The sequence below is a fragment of the Erinaceus europaeus genome, chromosome 14, assembly GCF_950295315.1.
Source record: "Erinaceus europaeus chromosome 14, mEriEur2.1, whole genome shotgun sequence".
In the NCBI taxonomy this organism is placed as follows: Eukaryota; Metazoa; Chordata; class Mammalia; order Eulipotyphla; family Erinaceidae; genus Erinaceus; species Erinaceus europaeus.
Window position 1 is genome coordinate 99107635 of NC_080175.1, and position 17532 is coordinate 99125166.

The window sequence follows — 17532 nt, forward strand, 5'->3', positions numbered from 1 at the left end:
TCCCAGCAAATAGAGCAACAATGTGTTGCATGATTGAGTAGCTAGTTTGTTTTTTATTTTGTTTTTTTAAACATTTATTTATGTATTTTGGATAAAGACAGAGAGATATTGAGAGGGGTGGGGGAGACTGAGAGGGAGAGAGACAGAGAGACACCTGCAGACCTGCTTCACCACTTGTGAAGCTTCCCCCCTGCAGGTGGGGGCCGGGGACTCGAACCCGCACGTTGTAATGGATGCACTCAGCCAGGTGTACCACCACCAGGCCCCTGAGTAACTACTTTAAAATGGATGACCACGGCCAGGAGGAGTCATCTATGCTGAATCTAAATTAACACACGGTTTCAGCCACAGAAGACTAGAAGTAAGTGGTGCAGGCTAAGAGAATGTTGTCCCCAGGAGGTTATGGACCTGGGTTTGAAAGGCACAGGAGGGAGTCGGGCGGTGGCGCAGTGGGTTAAGCGCACGTGGCACAAAGCGCAAGGACCAGCACTAAGGATCCCTGTTCGAGCCCCCGGCTCCCCACCTGCAGGGGAGTCACTTCACAGGCGGTGAAGCAGGTCTGCAGGTGTCTGTCTTTCTCTCCCCCTCTGTCTTCCCTTCCTCTCTCCATTTCTCTCTTTCCTATCCAACAACAACGACAATAGTAACTACAACAGTAAAACAACAAGGACAACAAAAGGGAAAATAAATAAATGAATATAAATTTTTTTTTAAAAAAGGCACAGGAAGAAAGCCAGTGAAGGGGAGCCCAGAAGACTGTGTAAGACTTTAGAAGCTAGGCTTGCAAGACTGGCTCATATGTAGGAACAATAGGGTCAGTGAGGTTGCTCTCCAGGAAGGGTGTTTGCCTTACCCTGGGCAAGGACCTGAGTCAAGTGCCCAGCCCCCACCTACAGGGGGGGAGCTTTGGAAGTGGTGAGGCAACGTTGCAGGTGCCTTTAACTCTCCTTTTTTCTTTTTTTTTGCCCCCAAGGTTATTGCTGGGACTACGTGCCTGACCACAAATCCACCGCTCCTGGAGACCATTTCTTCCATTTTTGTTGTTGTTGCTGTTGTTGTTGGATAAGATAGAAATCGAGAGAGAAAAAGATGGGGGGTGGGGTGGAGGGTGAGAGACAGACACCTGCAGACCTGCTCCACTGCTCGAACCAGGATCCTTGCGCTGGTCCCTGCACTTTGCACAACATGCGCTTAACCCGCTGCGCCCCTGCCCGACCCCCATCTTCCCCTTTTAACCCCCCACCCCCCACATCTCTCTCTCTCTCTCTCTCTCTCTCTGTCTCGTAATGTCAAAAAGGAAAAAGGGAAAAGATGGCCATGGGGAGCAGTGGATTTGTTATGTAGGCACCAAGCCCCAGTAGGAATCCTGGTGGTAACATAAAACAGACAAGCAGATGAACAAGAGTGGGGAGACAGTCTCAGGTGAGGAGTGCACACACCAGTATATCAACTTTATAAAAAATAGTTATTTATTTATTCCCTTTGGTTGCCCTTGTTGTGGTTATTGTTGTTATTGATGTCGTCGTTGGATAGGACAGAGAGAAATGGAGAGAGGAGGGGAAGACAGAGAGGAGGAGAGAAAGATAGACACCTGCAGACCTGCTTCACCGCCTGTGAAGCGACTCCCCTGCAGGTGGGGGAGCCTGGGGTTCGAACCGGGATCCTTACACCGGCCCTTGTGCTTTGTGCCACCTGTGCTTAACCCACTGCGCTACCGCCCGACTCCCTAGTATATGAACTTTTATGGGAAAATTTGCTATGGAGTTTATGTGGAAGCTGTCTGGTTCTGGCATCAGAGCTCTGTTTTTATTGATGTCATCGTTGTTGGCTAGGACAGAGAGAAACGGAGAGAGGAGGGGAAGACAGAGAGGGGGAGAGAAAGACAGACCCCTGCAGACCTGCTTCACCACCTGTGAAATGAACCCCTGCAGGTGGGGGTCGGGGGCTCGAACCGGGATCCTCCCGCCGGCCCTTGCGCTTGGCGCCATGTGCGCTTCTTCTAGCGTTTGCCCTTAGCCCTCTGCGCCCCCGCCCGGCCCCCTTACAATTGTTCTGATGGCGTCCGGTCTGCATGCCTGTGTGTTTTCTCCCCACAGAATGAACAGTGGCCCCGTGCTGGGACACGAAGGCGACGTAGGGAGAAGAACAACCTTCCGACTTTTCTACCCAGAATCTGTTTTTTCAGATCCCGATCACAATGATCCTAACAGCACGGTGATTCTCACTGCTTTTAAGCCTCTTGATTTAAAATGGCTTTGGGAATTGTTGATGGGTGGCAAAATAGTAAGTCAGCAACAGTAACCTACCTTCCAATTACATTTTCCTTGCATTAAAACCGACTATACGGTCAGCGCCCTATTTCCTATATTCTTTATTTCAGAACACTAATGGTTTTTGGAAGAAACCAGCTGTAAACCTCATCTATAGACCTGATCAAATCAGAATATTAGACCCTTTCATTATCAGAACAGCCACCTATGACTTGCTTCATTTCCCAAAAGTATTTCCTCCAAATCAGGTATGTATGCATGTATTTATTTATCTTTTTGATCTTGTTACTTTATTTATTATTGGATAGAGACAGAGAGAAATTGAGAGGGGAGGGAAGATAGGGAGAGAGACAAAGAGACCCCTGCAGCCCTGCTTCACCACTTGTGAAGCTTTCCCTCTGCAGGTGGGGACCAGGGGCTTGAACCTGGGTCCTTGTGCACTGTGATGTGAGCGCTTAACAATACTTAGGAGTAAGTATTGTTTTATCCTTGTTCATTGATGTGACCTATTTGCAGACATTTACCCAGCTTTCCCCCACCCTACTATCCTCAAGCAAAGTATTTACTTACAGGGATTTTTTCTTTCCTGTATGCTTATATATCTTCTGAGGATTAAAGTATTCTCAAGTCAAAAAGTATATTTTAAAAAATTATTTATTTATTTTTTTTTACCATAGCGCTGCTCAGCTCTGGCTTAGGGTAGTGTGGGGAACTGAACCTGGGACTTTGGAGCCTCAGGCATGAGAGTCCCTTTGTATAACCATTAGGCTATCTCCCCCATAAGTATATTTTTATGTAACTATTTAAATAATAAGTAAACTCTACTTTAAAAAATTATTGTTATTTATTGGATAGAGACAGACAGAAATTGAGAGGGAGAGAGACAGAGACACACCTGCAGCCCTGCTTCACCACTTGCAAAGCTTACCTCCTGCGGGCGGGGACTGGGGGCTCGAACCTGGGTCCTTGTGCACTGTAACATGGGCGCTCAACCAGGTGCGCCACCACCCAGCAGCCACTTTTTTTTTTTAATTGCAGCCTCTGAGTGGGTACTATGTGACTTCTCCCCATCCTCTCCATTCATTCAGCCTCACAGGACTTCATCATCTGAGTTGACCTTTGGGCCACTACTGAAGTTAAACTTGATTTGAAATTCTTTCTCTCTCTCTTTCTTCCTTCCTTCCTTCCTTCCTTCCTTTCTTCCTTCCTTTCTTTCATTCTTTCTCTCTTTCTTTGCCTCCAGGGTTATTGCTGGGGCTCAGTGCCTGCACCATGAATCCACTGTTCCTGGAGGCCATTTTCCCCTTCTGTTGCCCTTGTTGTGGTTATTATTGATGCCATCATTGTTGGATAGGACAGAGAGAAATGGAGAGAGGAGGGGAAGACAGAGAGGGGGAGAGAAAGACAGACACCTGCAGACCTGCTTCACTGCCTGGGAAGCGACACCCCTGCAGGTGGGGAGCCTGGGGCTCAAACCGGGACCCTTACACCGGTCCTTGCGCTTTGCACCATGTGCAATTAACCCACTGCGCCACCGCCCAACCCAGAAATACTTTATTTCTTCTTTTATTAAACCGGAGCACTGCTCAGCTCTGGCTTAGCATGGTGCTGAGCATAGAACCTGGGGCCTCTGAGCCTTGGGCGTGAAGAATTCAGAGCACGCATCTCCCTGCTGTCTCTCCAGCCCTAGTGGATACTTTGTAAAGAGTTCAGTCACCCGCCATTCTTTTCAGAGTTAGGATATTAACTGGGCCTGAGACTTAGGACACTGTGACTGTTCAACTATTCAGAATTTGCCGTTTTATAAGACTAGGACATTCGGATCTGCTTTGGAAACAAGTATTTCTGTCTCGGTTCTTTTTACAAGATGTTCATTTCTCCCCTACCACCAGAAACCCAAACACCCCACAACAGGAATCATAGCCATCACGCTGGCATTTCACATCTGTCACGAAGTCCACCTTGCCGGCTTCAGATACAACTTTTCTGACCTCCAGAGCCCTTTGCATTACTATGGGAATGCCACCATGTCTTTGATGAACAAGGTAACGCACACATACAGTACTTTTGGATACTCTCTGCTGGAAACTTTATCCTGGGGTCAGGTGTTGAGAGGGGGAGGGATGGATGGGGTTTCTGGAGGTAGCAGGTGCTGAGAGTAGGACCCACATCAACGTTATTGCAAAAACAACTCCCAATTTCGGGGTCTCAGATTCACCATCAAACCCAGAGGTACAAAGCCATATTTCTTAGATACGGCACTCTGCTTATCCGTAAGACATGCTCATTGACATGACAAGCTAACCTAAAAGCAGAGTCATGATTGTGGTAAATGGTTTCCTGTATTGTTACACAAAAGAAAAAGCAAAGATTTAAAAAAAATATTTATTTATTCCCTTTTGTTGCCCTTGTTGTTTTATTGTTGTAGTTATTATTATTGATGTCATTGTTGGATAAGACAGAGAGAAATGGAGAGAGGAGGGGAAGACAGAGAGGGGCAGAGAAAGATAGACACCTGCAGACCTGCTTCACCACCTGTGAAACGACTCCCCTGCAGGTGGGGAGCCGGGGGCTCGAACTGGGATCCTTATGCCGGTCCTTGTGCTTTGCTCCACGTGCGCTTAACGCTCTGGAAGAAAAAATCTCTCAAAGATTTTTTTAAAAATGTGTGTGGGGGAGAGAAATGGCATCACTCAAGCCTAAGTAGTGTCAGGAATCAAACTCGGGGCCTGGCATGTGTAAGCCCTCTGCTCAATGGCCGAGTAGCCCCCCCCCCCCTTGTTGTTACTGTTGAGATTGGGGGGCATGTTGGTCTGCTTCTAAATTCTGCTTCTAAGACCTTCTGTTTTCCGTCACATTAGGTTCGCTTGTATTACTTAAGATGTGGTCTGTTTACATAATCACTGTTACCTGGGTCCCGCCCTGCCTGCAGGGCACTGGTTTAATCCCACTGGTTAGATGGAAGCTTGCTATGTTCTGTTCGCACTTTTTTTGCTCTGCCCCCTCTCCTAGTCATTTCCTTTCCCTTGCCACTTCCCGTGAAGAGATGCAAAAAAGGCGATGTCTCTGATTAATAAGCGAGATACTGCTTCCCAGCTCAGCCATGAGTCTCTGGTCGTCTCTCTACCGCCCGTGAAGCTAGCCCAGCCCTGCATAACATTTAAGCCTGCTCCACTCTGTATTTCCTATACTGTGTCCATTAGATATAAAGGACTAAAGGGGGAGATGCTGGGGAATGATGCAGATGCAGTCACATCTGCCAAACTGTCCCCTCAGGCTTTGTCACTTCCCGCGATGTTCTCGCAGTGCATTTTTTCCTTTTTTTAAAAAAAATATTTATTTATTCCCTTTTGTTGCCCTTGTTGTTTTTATTGTTGTAGTTATTGTTGTTGTCGTTGTTGGATAGGACAGAGAGAAATGGAGAGAGGAGGGGAAGACAGAGAGGGGGAGAGAAAGACAGACACCTGCAGACCTGCTTCACCGCCTGTGAAGCGACTCCCCTGCAGGTGGGGAGCCGGGGGCTCGAACCAGGATCCTTACGCGGGTCCTTGTGCTTTGCGCCACCTGCACTTTACCCGCTGCACTACTGCCCGACTCCCATCGCAGTGCCTTTTTCAACCAATCCTGTCCCGACACGTCACTCCTGGTTGTTGCCCTATAAAACCCTTGTTTCAGCCCCTCGTCTCTCTTGCCCGCTTTTCACATTGGTGATTAGACGCAAGGGAGGGGGTCCGGGAGGCGGCCACTTTTGCTACCTCCTCGTGGCCCGAACCACTGCGCTCTCACCCAACTCTGAGGGGCCCGTGAGAATAAAGATTTGAGTTCCCTCCTCGCTCCGGATCTCCTCTCTCCCGACAGGGGCAGGCAGTGGTACCCGGTCCGGCACACGTCGCACTAGTGCGGGGACCTGCTCGAGCTTCCAGCTTCCACCAGGAGCACTCAGCCCCAGCAACCGGAGGAAAGAAAGAAAGAAAGAAAGAAAGAAAGAAAGAAAGAAAGGAAGGAAGGAAGGAAGGAAGAAAGAAAGGAAGAAAGAAAGAAAGAAAGAAAGGGAGAGAGAGAAAAGGAAAGGAAAGTGATTGAGCTAGGTGCTGATTTTGTTTTCTTTTCACAGAATGCCTATCACAATGTGAGTGCGGAACAGCTGTTTTTGAAGGACATTATCGAGAGAAACTTTGTAATCAACTTGACTCCAGATTGACCCTAGACTCAGAAGATGCTGTTAACAGTATTAGTTTTATTTTTATACTGCAACGTTTCGTTATCTTTAAAGTATGTCGGATGCATTCACCAGAAAATCATGTGTATTTGTCTGCTGCTGTGTGGTGACTCAGAACCATCAGCTTAATTTCTGTGAATATGTTTTTAACTTATAAAAACTAAGATATATTTAGTTGCCAGGTGAGGTTTGGGCCCGCATCACTTTTCTAAAATAAGCTCGTATCCTGAGGTCTTTAAAATCTTATTTATTTTTTATCATTGTCATCTAAGGCTTTTGAAGAGCTGTGACTTTTCCTATTAAGTGAATTTAATTGACCTATAACAGAATTTGGCTATAACAAGCTTTGGAGGCATATCCGAAGTTATGGAGGTATACGGTGGGAAGCTGGCATGTGCTTGGGCCTCTTAAGTGGCAAACTGGAACCACACCAAACCTTTATCTGGATGACTTTTTACAAATGTTATCAATTAAAAAAGAATTTACTGGATAGAGACAGAGAAATCAAGAGGGAAGGGAGGGGGTAGGAAGAGTGAAGCTGCTTCCCTGCTTGTCAAGCTCAGCCCCTCTGGGTGGGACTGGGGGCTTGAACCCAACACCTATCTGGATGATTCAATTGTTTTTCTCTGCCCAATGCACCCAACTGGAATCTTCAAGACCTGACACACTTCATTATTTTGTCGTTGTTGTTAAGATGGAAAGAAATACGATCTTATCAAGTCTGAGGAGATTCAGCTAGACAGCAAATTCTGTTTAATAGCCCAAGAATGCAATCACTAGATTCATGACCACATCAGCTCTTTAATTCATTTTGCCGTATATGTGGAGCCAGGGCCTTGCGTCTGTGGTGTCACTGCTCTGGGCCATTTTTATTTCAACAAAGGGGAAGACAGATAGCCTTGGAGATGTTCCTTCTTTGTTTATCTATCACCAGTTATTGGTGGGGATCGGTGCAGGCACTACAAACCCACCGCTCTCAGCAGCCATTATTTTTTTTCCCCTTCCTATTTTTATTTGACACGACAGAGCAAAGTTGAGAGGAAGGAGAGACAGAGGGAGAGAGACACCTGTAGACCTGCCTCACCTGCTTGTGAAGCGCCCTCCCTGCGGGTGGGGAGCGGGGGCTTGAACCCAGGTCCCTGTGCGAGGCTGTGTGCTTAACTGGGATGTGCCACTGTCCGGCCCCCAAGCCAGAGATCTTCTCCAGTGTCGTGACACCGTCCATATGCTCCTGGGGTGTGAACCTGGCTCTGCACGGGCCTGCCCAGTGACTCTTCCACAGCCCCGATTACTACATTCTTTTAAATAAGAAAGCGACTCGTATACAAAGAAAATTCCTTTTTTTTTTCCCCTCCAGGGTTATTGCTGGGGCTAGGTGCGGATACTATGAATCTACTGCTCCTGGAGGCCATTTTCCCCATTTTTTTTTTTTTTGGACAGGACAGGACAGAGAGAAATTGAGGAGGGGAGATAGAGGGAGAGACATCTGCAGACCTGCTTCACCGCCTGTGGAGTGACTCCCCCCCTGCAGGCTGAATCCTTCCACTTTGGACTATGTGCTCTTAATCCAGTGCGCCACTGCCCGGCCCCCAGACAAAGTTCTTAAATGCTACGCTTTGCCTGGCTTCATCGATTCATTACTTTTTGAAAGTGAACTGAACTAAATTAGGAATGACGGGAATACAGCCAGGAAACTCTTCAGAATAGTTAAATTGTTTTTTTGGATTTAAATGAAAAAATATATATAATTTTATTTTATTTTTTTAACAGAGCACTATTGAGCTCTGGCTTATGGTGGTGTGGGTGATTGAACCTGGCACTTTAGAGCCTCTGGCATAAGAGTCTTTGCAGAACCATCATGTTATCTAATCTGCCCTTAAATTATTTTCATGAAAACCCTCCTTCAAAGGGAAAGTTTTCACAGGCTGACAGAAGACAAGCCCTGTGTGACAGCAACGAGTCAGACCGACACGTGTCCCCCATGTTAGTACAGAGAACCAAGGCTATAGGGAGGGGTGGTGAGGCCCATGAAAAAGGGGGAGGCAGCAGAAATGATAAAAATAATGGGGCCACAACAAGGGCAACAAAAAGGAATAAGTAAATAAATAAATATTTAAAAAAGAGAAAAAAAATTAAAAAAAAAAAGAAGAATGGGGTCAGAGGCTGTCTGAAGAGGTAGGCACTGACAGAAGGTATCTTCTGAAGAATCAGTAGGTGACAGAAGTGATGTCCTCAAATCTGCTTCTCCAGAGAATATAAACAAAGGGTAACATCTCAGCTCACGTTCAGAAACAGAAACGAAGCAAGTGCTGGGGGTGTCTGTGTGAGCGGCTGAGTTAACCGAGACCCAACGACGTTGGGTTCTCTTGGCTGCTAACAGCCCGAGTCCCGCGGCTGCTTCTGCTTCTCTCCGCAGCTTGAGGTGCAAGGAAATCAGGAGGGTCCGGCATGAATGTTCCCTTGTCCCCGCTGAGCTTGGATAAAAGTTCCGTTAAATGTAGTTTGTGTTTCCAGGGAGATGACTGGTCACAGAAGAAGTTTAAGTAAAAAACAACAACAACAATAACAAAAAAAACAAACCCAAAACAATCAATGGTGGCATTTTCCAAATGTTTTTGTATGCTCTATCATATGGAACACGTTCTTTGAATGAAGTTACAATTAAAGAACCTGGCATCTCAAGGTGGTTTTATTGAAGCAAACGGCCCTCCCATCCCAAGTGGGGGCGGGGGGGGGGGACAAAACAAAAAAAACGAAGTCAGACACATATATACAATTTATTAAAAACACATGAGCACGTTCAGATCTCACTATTTGTACAATCTAGAGTCTAGCAACATATACAAAGACTGAGCGACTGCAGTGCATGCTGAGGTAAGACAAGTACATTCTGGGAGACTATCACTGACCATCACACCCTTTCTTTTTCTACCTTTCCCAGCACCAAAATGGAGCGGGGACGGGGGCAGGGTGAGGGAGGCTGGAGAGGAAGAGGGAGAGAGAGAGACAAGAGTAAGGAATGAGCCAGAAGGTGAATTAACGAAGAGTTGGCGCCACAGCCTATCTGAAGTATTGAAAGCCACCCAACTCTTACATTTTGTAGTTTAGGGACTTCAAGTTCAGAATAGAAAAGCAGAGCTATTATTTATTATTATTATTATCATTATTATTATTATTATTATTTTAAGGCAAGAGCCTCACTGGTTTCTTTATGGAGGCTCAAAGGGCTTTATTCCCCCCCCCCCCGTAATCAATTCTAACTGTATCATCTGATGCTGTTTCCATCGCAGTCTGGGGGTGACAGTGGAGCCAAGGCCCAGAAGGTCAAGGTTAGTGATTCTCCACAGAATTACGGCCACATTCATAGTGAGGTGGCCTGGTCCCTCCCCACAACCCTCAGTGCGGGGTGTCAGGGAAGCAGGCATAGACAAGTCATTTCATCTGCTGTACAAGTTCTCTGACCGTTTCATCAGCGAAGAAAACCCATTGTTCAATGCAGAGTGCACATAGTGAAACACAGATTTAAATAGTTGGACAATACACAACAGGATCTATCTAGATGGACAGCTCTCAGTAAGCTAGAAACCAGCGTCCATACTATCTCTTAACTGTGATTTAACATCAAGTAACAGTGCGGGCAGTGTGATTTTTCTGAACCTGTGATGGTCACACTTGCTATATCCCCCTGTCTGAATCTATTTTTCTAATGGTATTGATAATAAAAAAAAAAATCCAATAAACCACAGTGACTTAAGTCTTTTACATACTTCAAGCAAAGGATAACTTTTCAGGGGGGGTTTAAAAACAGGAGAATACTTTCACATTTTCAGTTGTTACTTGAGTGTCTGTAAAATTGTGTGTACATGTATATATACATATATCAGACATATAAAATGTAATTTAAAAAAACTATGAGGATGAGAAGAGAAAGTTCAAAGCCAGAAAAAACCCTTTGGATCAGGCTCAGCTCTCCCTTTGGAAAGCAGAATATAGGAAAGTAGTGAAACGATCTATTTTGTAAAAGTCACTGGTAATTCAATGACGGCTGATTCAGTGGCCGCATGAACCCTGCCTAAGAGCATACACCCTTCAGACATACGCCTCTCAAAAAACAAACAAACAAACTACGACCAGGCGCACATAACTGCAGGGCAACAGCGCCTCTGGGCAAAGGCGTTTCTTCTCAGGCTTCAAAGAGGCCGAGATTTGAGGGGCCCTCTGTGCTGGGGCCCACAGACCCACCTACGACCTTGGGAGAGCAGGAGTGTCAATGCAGCTGGCCTCCTCCTTCCACCTTGAAAGGGGTGAGCGCACTGATATCACACACTCACACTCACACTCACACACGTTTCACAGAAGCTCAGCATCTGCTTTTGAATTCCAGACACTGCATTTCCAGTAAACAGAATTCCCAAGTTTGGGAAGAGAAACAGTATCTGACCAGAAGCCAGTCGCAACGTGCGGGCGCGGTGGGCACAAGGGACCCTGGTGGCCACTCAGCTCTGCAGCCCCCCAGGGGCGAGGCGCCACACACACAGGGGACACCATCCCGGGGCTGAAGAGAATCTGGGTGTCTGTCAGAATCATAGTTCACTGCGGGCAGCTGAGAGCGAACACGTTTCTCTACCTGAATCTTAAGATTCAAAGAAGTAAGAAGGGGGCTGGGCGGGGGCACATCCGGCTAAGCGCACGCAGTACTAAGCTCAAGGGCCCGTGCAAGGATCTGGGTTCAAGGCCCTGGCTCCCCGCCTGTGTGTGGGGGGCGGGTTGACTCACCAGTATCGAAGCAGGTGTATGTCTCTTTCCCTCTCCCTGTCCCTGTCCCCTCCCCTTTCAATCTCTCTGTCCTACCCAATACAACGGAATGGTCACCAGAAGTGGATTCGCAGTGCTGACACACCCTGAAGGGGAAGCAAGAAGGAAGAAAAGCAATGTCAGATAGAAGAAAACACTGAAGTAAATGTCTAACTTCTGAGCACTGGCTTTGCATTCTGCTGTGACAGGTGTCAGTGGGTCACCACGTCACGCTGTTCACTGAGAAGCTCTCCGCTGGGAAGGTCCCCAGTGCCCATGAAACGGGGACTGGGGGAGCAAGCGGCTCTCCCTGACAGAAGCATAGGCGGAGGGCTGAACTCGCATGTCAGTGAAGCAGGGGGCGCCCGCCGGGAAGAAACTAAGGAGCAGCGAACACAAAGCCCAGAGTGGCGCCGGCCGCGGGGGGCCAGGAGCACAGGGTGGGCGAAGCCTCGGCTCCCAGCTGCTGACTGCGGCCAAAGCGGTGGCTCTCACTCATCATCACTTTCCGGTGCCCCGCTTTCTCGGGGGCAGTGGCGGGGTGTCTGTCGGGACTGAGCGCCCCCCGGTCACAAGGAGCAGGATCTCAGGCCATCGGACATTGGGACCGAGCGCCCCCCGGTCACCAGGAGCAGGATCTCAGGCCATCGGACATGCGGCAGCGGCACCGGGGACTAAACAGGGCTTCTCGGTGACTCGGTTTCCGTCAAGTGCACAGCCTGGAGCTTCTTTGGTTCTGTTTCCTTCTGTATTAAGAATGACATCTTCCAGGAGTCGCAGACAGGATGCTCAGGATCTAACAGGCAAGCGGTCACTGTACCGCAGCAGCATTCTGAAGAGCAGAACGGCAAGAGGCGGGAGTCCCCGGGCCTCAGACATCACCCCGCACACCTGCGGCCTTCTGTCGTCTGACTGTGATGAGTGCAGAAAGGGAGGAAAACAGAGCCGGGTGCTTTGCCCTGACCCTCGGCAGGAGGCAGCACGACCCCAGGGCCCGTTCAGAGTTGGCCCGCGGCCACCGCGTCCTGCGCACTCTGCGGCACCTGGTACCCGGACTCGTCGGCGCCGGCCGGGCCCTGCCTGCTCCCCTTCGGGGTGTCGTACCGGGCCCGGGCGGAGGCTGGGCTCTCGCTCCCGGCAAGGAGGGCGTCGCAGGGCAGGCTCCCCGCGGCCCTGAAGGCGGCGGGGCGGCCGCACACGGCCAGGACGATGGGGGTGGCGTACTCGGGGCCCGCGCGGGGCAGCGGCCGGGCGTAGGCATGGTGGGGCCCCCGGCCCGGGCAGCTGTAGGGGTCCCGGGCGGCGCGGCCCGCCTCTCTGCCTTCTTCGGGCTTGAAGGTGGAGCGCTGGAAGGTGCCCACGCCGCCTGCTCCCCCGACGGGCTGAGCGTACTCTGCGGGTCACAGGACACACGCGGTCACCTGGCTCAGCCGGGGCTCGTGGGGGACCGCCGATCCGCCCAGTAGTGGCCTCTGTGACTCATTACCTTGCTCTCGTCGTTTGACAGGACAGAGAGAGAGAGCCATGGGGCAGGGACAGGGGAGAGGGCGAGGGGCAGACAGGCATCTACAGACCCTGAAGCATCCCCCTAAGGGGGCGAGTCGGGGGCTCTAACCGAAGTCCTTGAGGCACGCGTGTGCTTAAGCAGAAAGGGTTTTTAGAAATCAGCCTGTCAGGGCCACAGAGACAGCACGGGAGCCTGCATGCCCGAGTCCCCAAGGCCTCAGGTTTACAGCCCGCCACCGCCGCCACCGCACCAGAGCAGCTCTGCTCTCTCACAAGCTACCACGGGACGGAGCCGATGCCCTCTCCTGTCTAAGGACCCTGCTATCTGGATACAGGGGGGCTTCACATAGTGCAGTGCTGTGACCCCGACATTTCTTGCTGCACCTCTGTCTTGTTGCTATCCACACAGGCCTGTGGAAGCTACGAGCTTGCAAATCAAAACGAAAAGATGCTGTCCTCTATCAGGTCACCGTATGTCAGAGCCCCCCGCTATGTGGTTTTTGCATGGTATTTGTCTTCGGATGAATAGAATCTCATCGGAAAAAAATTCTTTATGGGAATTACATGAGTTTTTAGAACTAATTTCAGAAGACTTCCTATGCTTAAAAATATCTATTTGGTGGGGCTGGGTGGTGGTGTGCCGTTAATAAGCAAGTCACAGGGCACAAAGACCTGGGTTCGAGCCCCCGGTCTCCACCTGTAGGGGGAAAAGCTTCACGAGAGGTGAGGCAGGGCTGCAGGTGTCTGTCTCTCTCCCTCTCTGTCTCCTCCTTCCACTTCAGTTTCTGTCTCTATCCAATAAACAGATAAATTAATTAAGTTAAAAAATGTATTTGCTGAACACTTTAATACTACTGACTTTTGTTTTTTAAAGATTTATTCATTATTTATGAGAGTGGCAGGGGAGGGGGAGAAGGAATGAAAGCCCCACTCCAGCACAAGCACCGCTGGGGACTGAACTCAAGAACGCTGTCTACGGTGCCCTTCCCAGGCTGCTCTCTTTCCTTTCAATAACCATCCCCCCCCCCCCCCCGCAAGCAGTAAAAATCAATGAAACTTCAAATTCACAAACTGCCAGGTTTTTAGAACATGACTTAATTTGAAGGACAGAGTATCACAGAAAAAAAATAGTAAGTCCTCAGTCAGAAATGGTAGGAGTTGTTGGCTGCAGAAATAACGGCCAACACAAAGCTGTGGCCTGGGAAGAACCAGTGCAGGGAGTGTGTGTGTGTGTGTGTGTGTGTGTGTGTGTGTGAGTGTGTGTGAGTGTGTGTGTGAGCGTGTGTGAGCGTGTGTGTGAGCGTGTGTGTGTGTGTGTGTGTGAGTGAGTGAGTGTGTAGGTGTGAGTGTGTGTGTGAGTGTGTGTGTGAGTGTGTGTGTGAGCGTGTGTGTGTGAGTGTGTGTGTGAGATTGTGTGTGAGTGTGAGTGTGTGTGAGTGTGTGTGATTGTGTGTGAGTGTGTGTGATTGTGTGAGTGATTGTGTGAGTGTGTGTGTCTGTGTGTGTGTGATTGTGTCTGTGTGAGTGTGTGTGTGTGAGTGTGTGTCTGTGTGAGTGTGTGTATGTGTGTCTGTGTGAGTGTGTATGTGAGTGTGTGTGTGTGTGTATGTGAGTGTGTGTGTGTGTCTGTGTGTGTGAGTGTATGTGTGTCTGTATGTGTGAGTGTGTATGTGATTGTGTGAGTGTGTGTGTGAGTGTGTGAGTGTGTGTGTGAGTATGTGTGAGTGTGTGATTGTGTGTGTGTTGAGTGTGTGAGAGTGTGTGTGAGTGTGTGTGTGTGTCATTGTGTGTGAGTGTGAGTGTGTGTGTGTGTGAGTGTGAGTGTGTGTGGGGGGTGTCACAGAGCTCTGGTGGTAGGAGCTGTGGAACTGTACCCCTGCTATCTGATAACTTTGGAGATCAGTATGAAACCACACACACACACACACAAGTAAAACATTAAAAGGAAAGTTCTACTTTGGAGAATAACTCATTTTTTCCATATATATATATATATATTAAAATTGGGGGCTGGGCAGGTTAGGCGCACGTGGCGCAAAGCACAAGGACTGGCAAGGATCCCGGTTCGAGCCCCCGGCTCCCCACCTGCAGGGGAGTCCCTTCTCAGGTGGTGAAGCAGGTCAGCAGGTGTCTATCTTTCTCTCCCCCTCTGTCTTCCCCTCCTCTCTCCATTGCTCTCTGTCCTATCCAACAATGACAGCAACAACAACAATAACAACAACGATAAACAAGGGCAACAAAAGGGAAAAGTAACCTCCGGGAGCAGTGGATTTGCCTGCAAGTGTTGCGGAGGGAGGCGTGCTGCCCACTTACCTGCTGAGTCCGCCTGCAGCACCGTGGCCACCTCCCTGGGACTCAGGTGGACCACTTCACTGCTGCTGTAGCGGACAGGGGCCTCTTCCTGCTCCACTGACTTGGCCGGGAGAAACTGTTTCATCCCTTTCCACCAGCCTGTGTTGCGAGTGGGAATAAAAGAAACCATTAATACGACCTCTATCTGAGAGGAGAGTAAGACATGACGAGATGATTTCTGTTGTGTTTAAATGCCATTTCTACAGCAGATGTCTGTTAACTACTTGTCTTTATAAGCCACATTTTAAAATGGCATAGTCAAGCAAACCCAGACTGTGGTAGGCTAATATAAAAACGTTTCATCATGACTATTTCAAATGTACAGCCAATATAAGTTATTGGGCAGACACCACCACCATCCATCCACGTAACTCCTTTCTTTCTGTAAAACTGCAATTCTACACCCATTAGATAATCTCTCTGTCTTTTTTAAAAGACTTTATTTATTCATGAGAAAAATAGGAGGAGAGAAAGAACCAGATGTGACTCTGGTACGTGTGCAGCTGGGGATTGAACTCAGGACCTCATGGTTAAGAATCCAATGCTTTGTCCACTGCACCACCTCCTGGGCCCTAAATAATCAGCAAGCCTTCATTCTCCGCTTCCTCAGCCTCTGGCCGCCAGCACTAGTCTCTCTCTTGCTTTGGCTATTCTAAGTAGCAGCTGCACTGGGAGCAGCTATCTTCACAGGGCTGGTTTCTTAGCACAAAGTCCTTAAAAGTCATTCCTTCCTTGTAATGCTAGACAGTGTGTGAGTCTGTGTGAGTGCGCGTGTGTGTGTGCGCGTGTGTGCGAACTGCATTCTGTGGATGTGCTGATTTCACTGCTGCGCACATGGTGAACGACCCTCCAGTCAAGGTCATGCACATCTCTTCAGGACCGCACTTCTCTCATTTTGGGCGCACACCTAGGAGGGGACCGGCCGCACAGGCGTGTGGAGGCGTCACTGAACTCCAATGCTGCTTTCCCTTTTTTCTTTCTTTCGTGTCCAGGGTGATTGATCGCTGGGGCTTGGTGTTGGCACTATAAATTCCCTGCTCCAGGAGGACCTTTTTTTTTTTTTGCCCACTTTATTGGATAGGACAGAGAGGAATTGAGAGAGGAGGGAGAGGTAGAGGAGGAGAGAAAGACAGACACCTGCAGACCTGCTTCACCGCATGTGAAATTCCTCCCTGTAGACGGGGAGCAGGGGGTTCGAACCCGGATCCTTGCGCTGTTTTGTACTATGTGCGCTTGGCCACCTCGCCCCTAATACTGCTTCTCCCGCGGTGACTGTCCCATCTCATATTCTCTTTCAATAGTAAGGGCTCATGTCAGCGCACGCATCTCCTCTCCTCATCTCTTCCACCGACTGCCTCAGCCTTCAGAAACCGCCAGTCTTTTCACTGAATGTCCGAGTCAGTTCTGCCTCTAAGTTCCTTGGTTCACTTATTCACATCACACACGATGAGGGAAACCTTTCAGCCGCTTGTCCTCCGCTTCTTCCGTCTGGCAGCATCAGCTCTGACATCCACCTACGTCTGTCCCAAGGGCCGAGTAGCTTCTCAGCGTGCAGCCCACTTCTTTCTCCCCAGTTCTGGCAGGCGTGGGGGCTGACGACCTTCTGGCTCTCGTAAAGCTGCTGTGAACAGAGGTGCCAACACCCTTGGAGGTCAGTGCTCCCCTGCCTTTGGGGTAAGCGCACAGGAGCGGTGCTGTGGAGCTGTACGGCCTTGTCTTCCACGCACGCCTCCATGCCGCTTTATAGAGGAAACTTTAGTTTTTAGTTTTTTTTTTTTTTAATTTTTGCACGTTGGATAGACAGCCAGAAATTGAGAGGGAACGGGGTGCTAGAGAAGGAGAGTTGGCAGAGACGCCTGCAGCCCTGCTTCACCACTCAGCTCTCAGGGGGACTGGGAGCTCGAACCTGGGGCCTTGCGCTTTGTAACCTGTGCGCTCAACCAGGTGCGCCAAACAGGAAACTGGTTTTTTGAAAGGGGCCTTCAAACCACTTTCCGCAGATGCTGAACCAGCTGCATTCCCACCAACTGAACCAAAATTCTTTTTTTTCCCCATGTCCTCATTAGCACTGGTCTTTCTGATACAGGCCATCCTCACAGAGGATGTCGTCTTGATTCAGAATTTCTCTCTTCCTTTATAACTGGATAGACAGAGAAATTGAAAGAGGAGGGGGAGACAAGGAGGGAGAGAGACAGAGACACCTGCAGCCCTGTTCCACCACTCATGAAGCTTCCCTTGCCCCCAAGGTGGGGACTCGGGGCTTGAACTCGGGTCCTCGAGCACTGTACTGTGTGCGCTTAACCAGGTGTACCGCTGCCTGGCCCCAATTCAGATTTTCTTTTTTACATTTCTTTTTTTTTCATTATTATTTTTTAAATATTTATTTATTTA

At 49.0% G+C, this 17532-nt stretch overlaps 2 protein-coding genes across 11 annotated transcripts in view; one reads left to right on the forward strand and one right to left on the reverse strand.

Moving 5' to 3' along the window:
• The window catches only part of ST3GAL6 (ST3 beta-galactoside alpha-2,3-sialyltransferase 6), an 82959-nt gene extending 72345 nt beyond the window's left edge, over positions 1-10614 (forward strand). For all 10 annotated transcript variants that reach the window (XM_060172183.1, XM_060172185.1, XM_060172190.1 and 7 more), the window contains 4 exons: positions 2097-2283; positions 2381-2518; positions 4163-4315; positions 6385-10614. In XM_060172183.1, coding sequence (XP_060028166.1) covers positions 2097-2283; positions 2381-2518; positions 4163-4315; positions 6385-6471 — 565 coding nt within the window. In that variant the 3' untranslated portion in view covers positions 6472-10614. The remainder of the gene's footprint in view (positions 1-2096; positions 2284-2380; positions 2519-4162; positions 4316-6384) is intronic.
• An 826-nt stretch (positions 10615-11440) lies between these two features.
• DCBLD2 (discoidin, CUB and LCCL domain containing 2) overlaps positions 11441-17532 on the reverse strand; it is a 135882-nt gene continuing 129790 nt past the window's right edge. Inside the window, exons 17-18 of the mRNA XM_060171012.1 lie at positions 15103-15240; positions 11441-12676 (exon numbers count right to left, since the gene is read on the reverse strand). Coding sequence (XP_060026995.1) covers positions 12282-12676; positions 15103-15240 — 533 coding nt within the window. The 3' untranslated portion in view covers positions 11441-12281. The remainder of the gene's footprint in view (positions 12677-15102; positions 15241-17532) is intronic.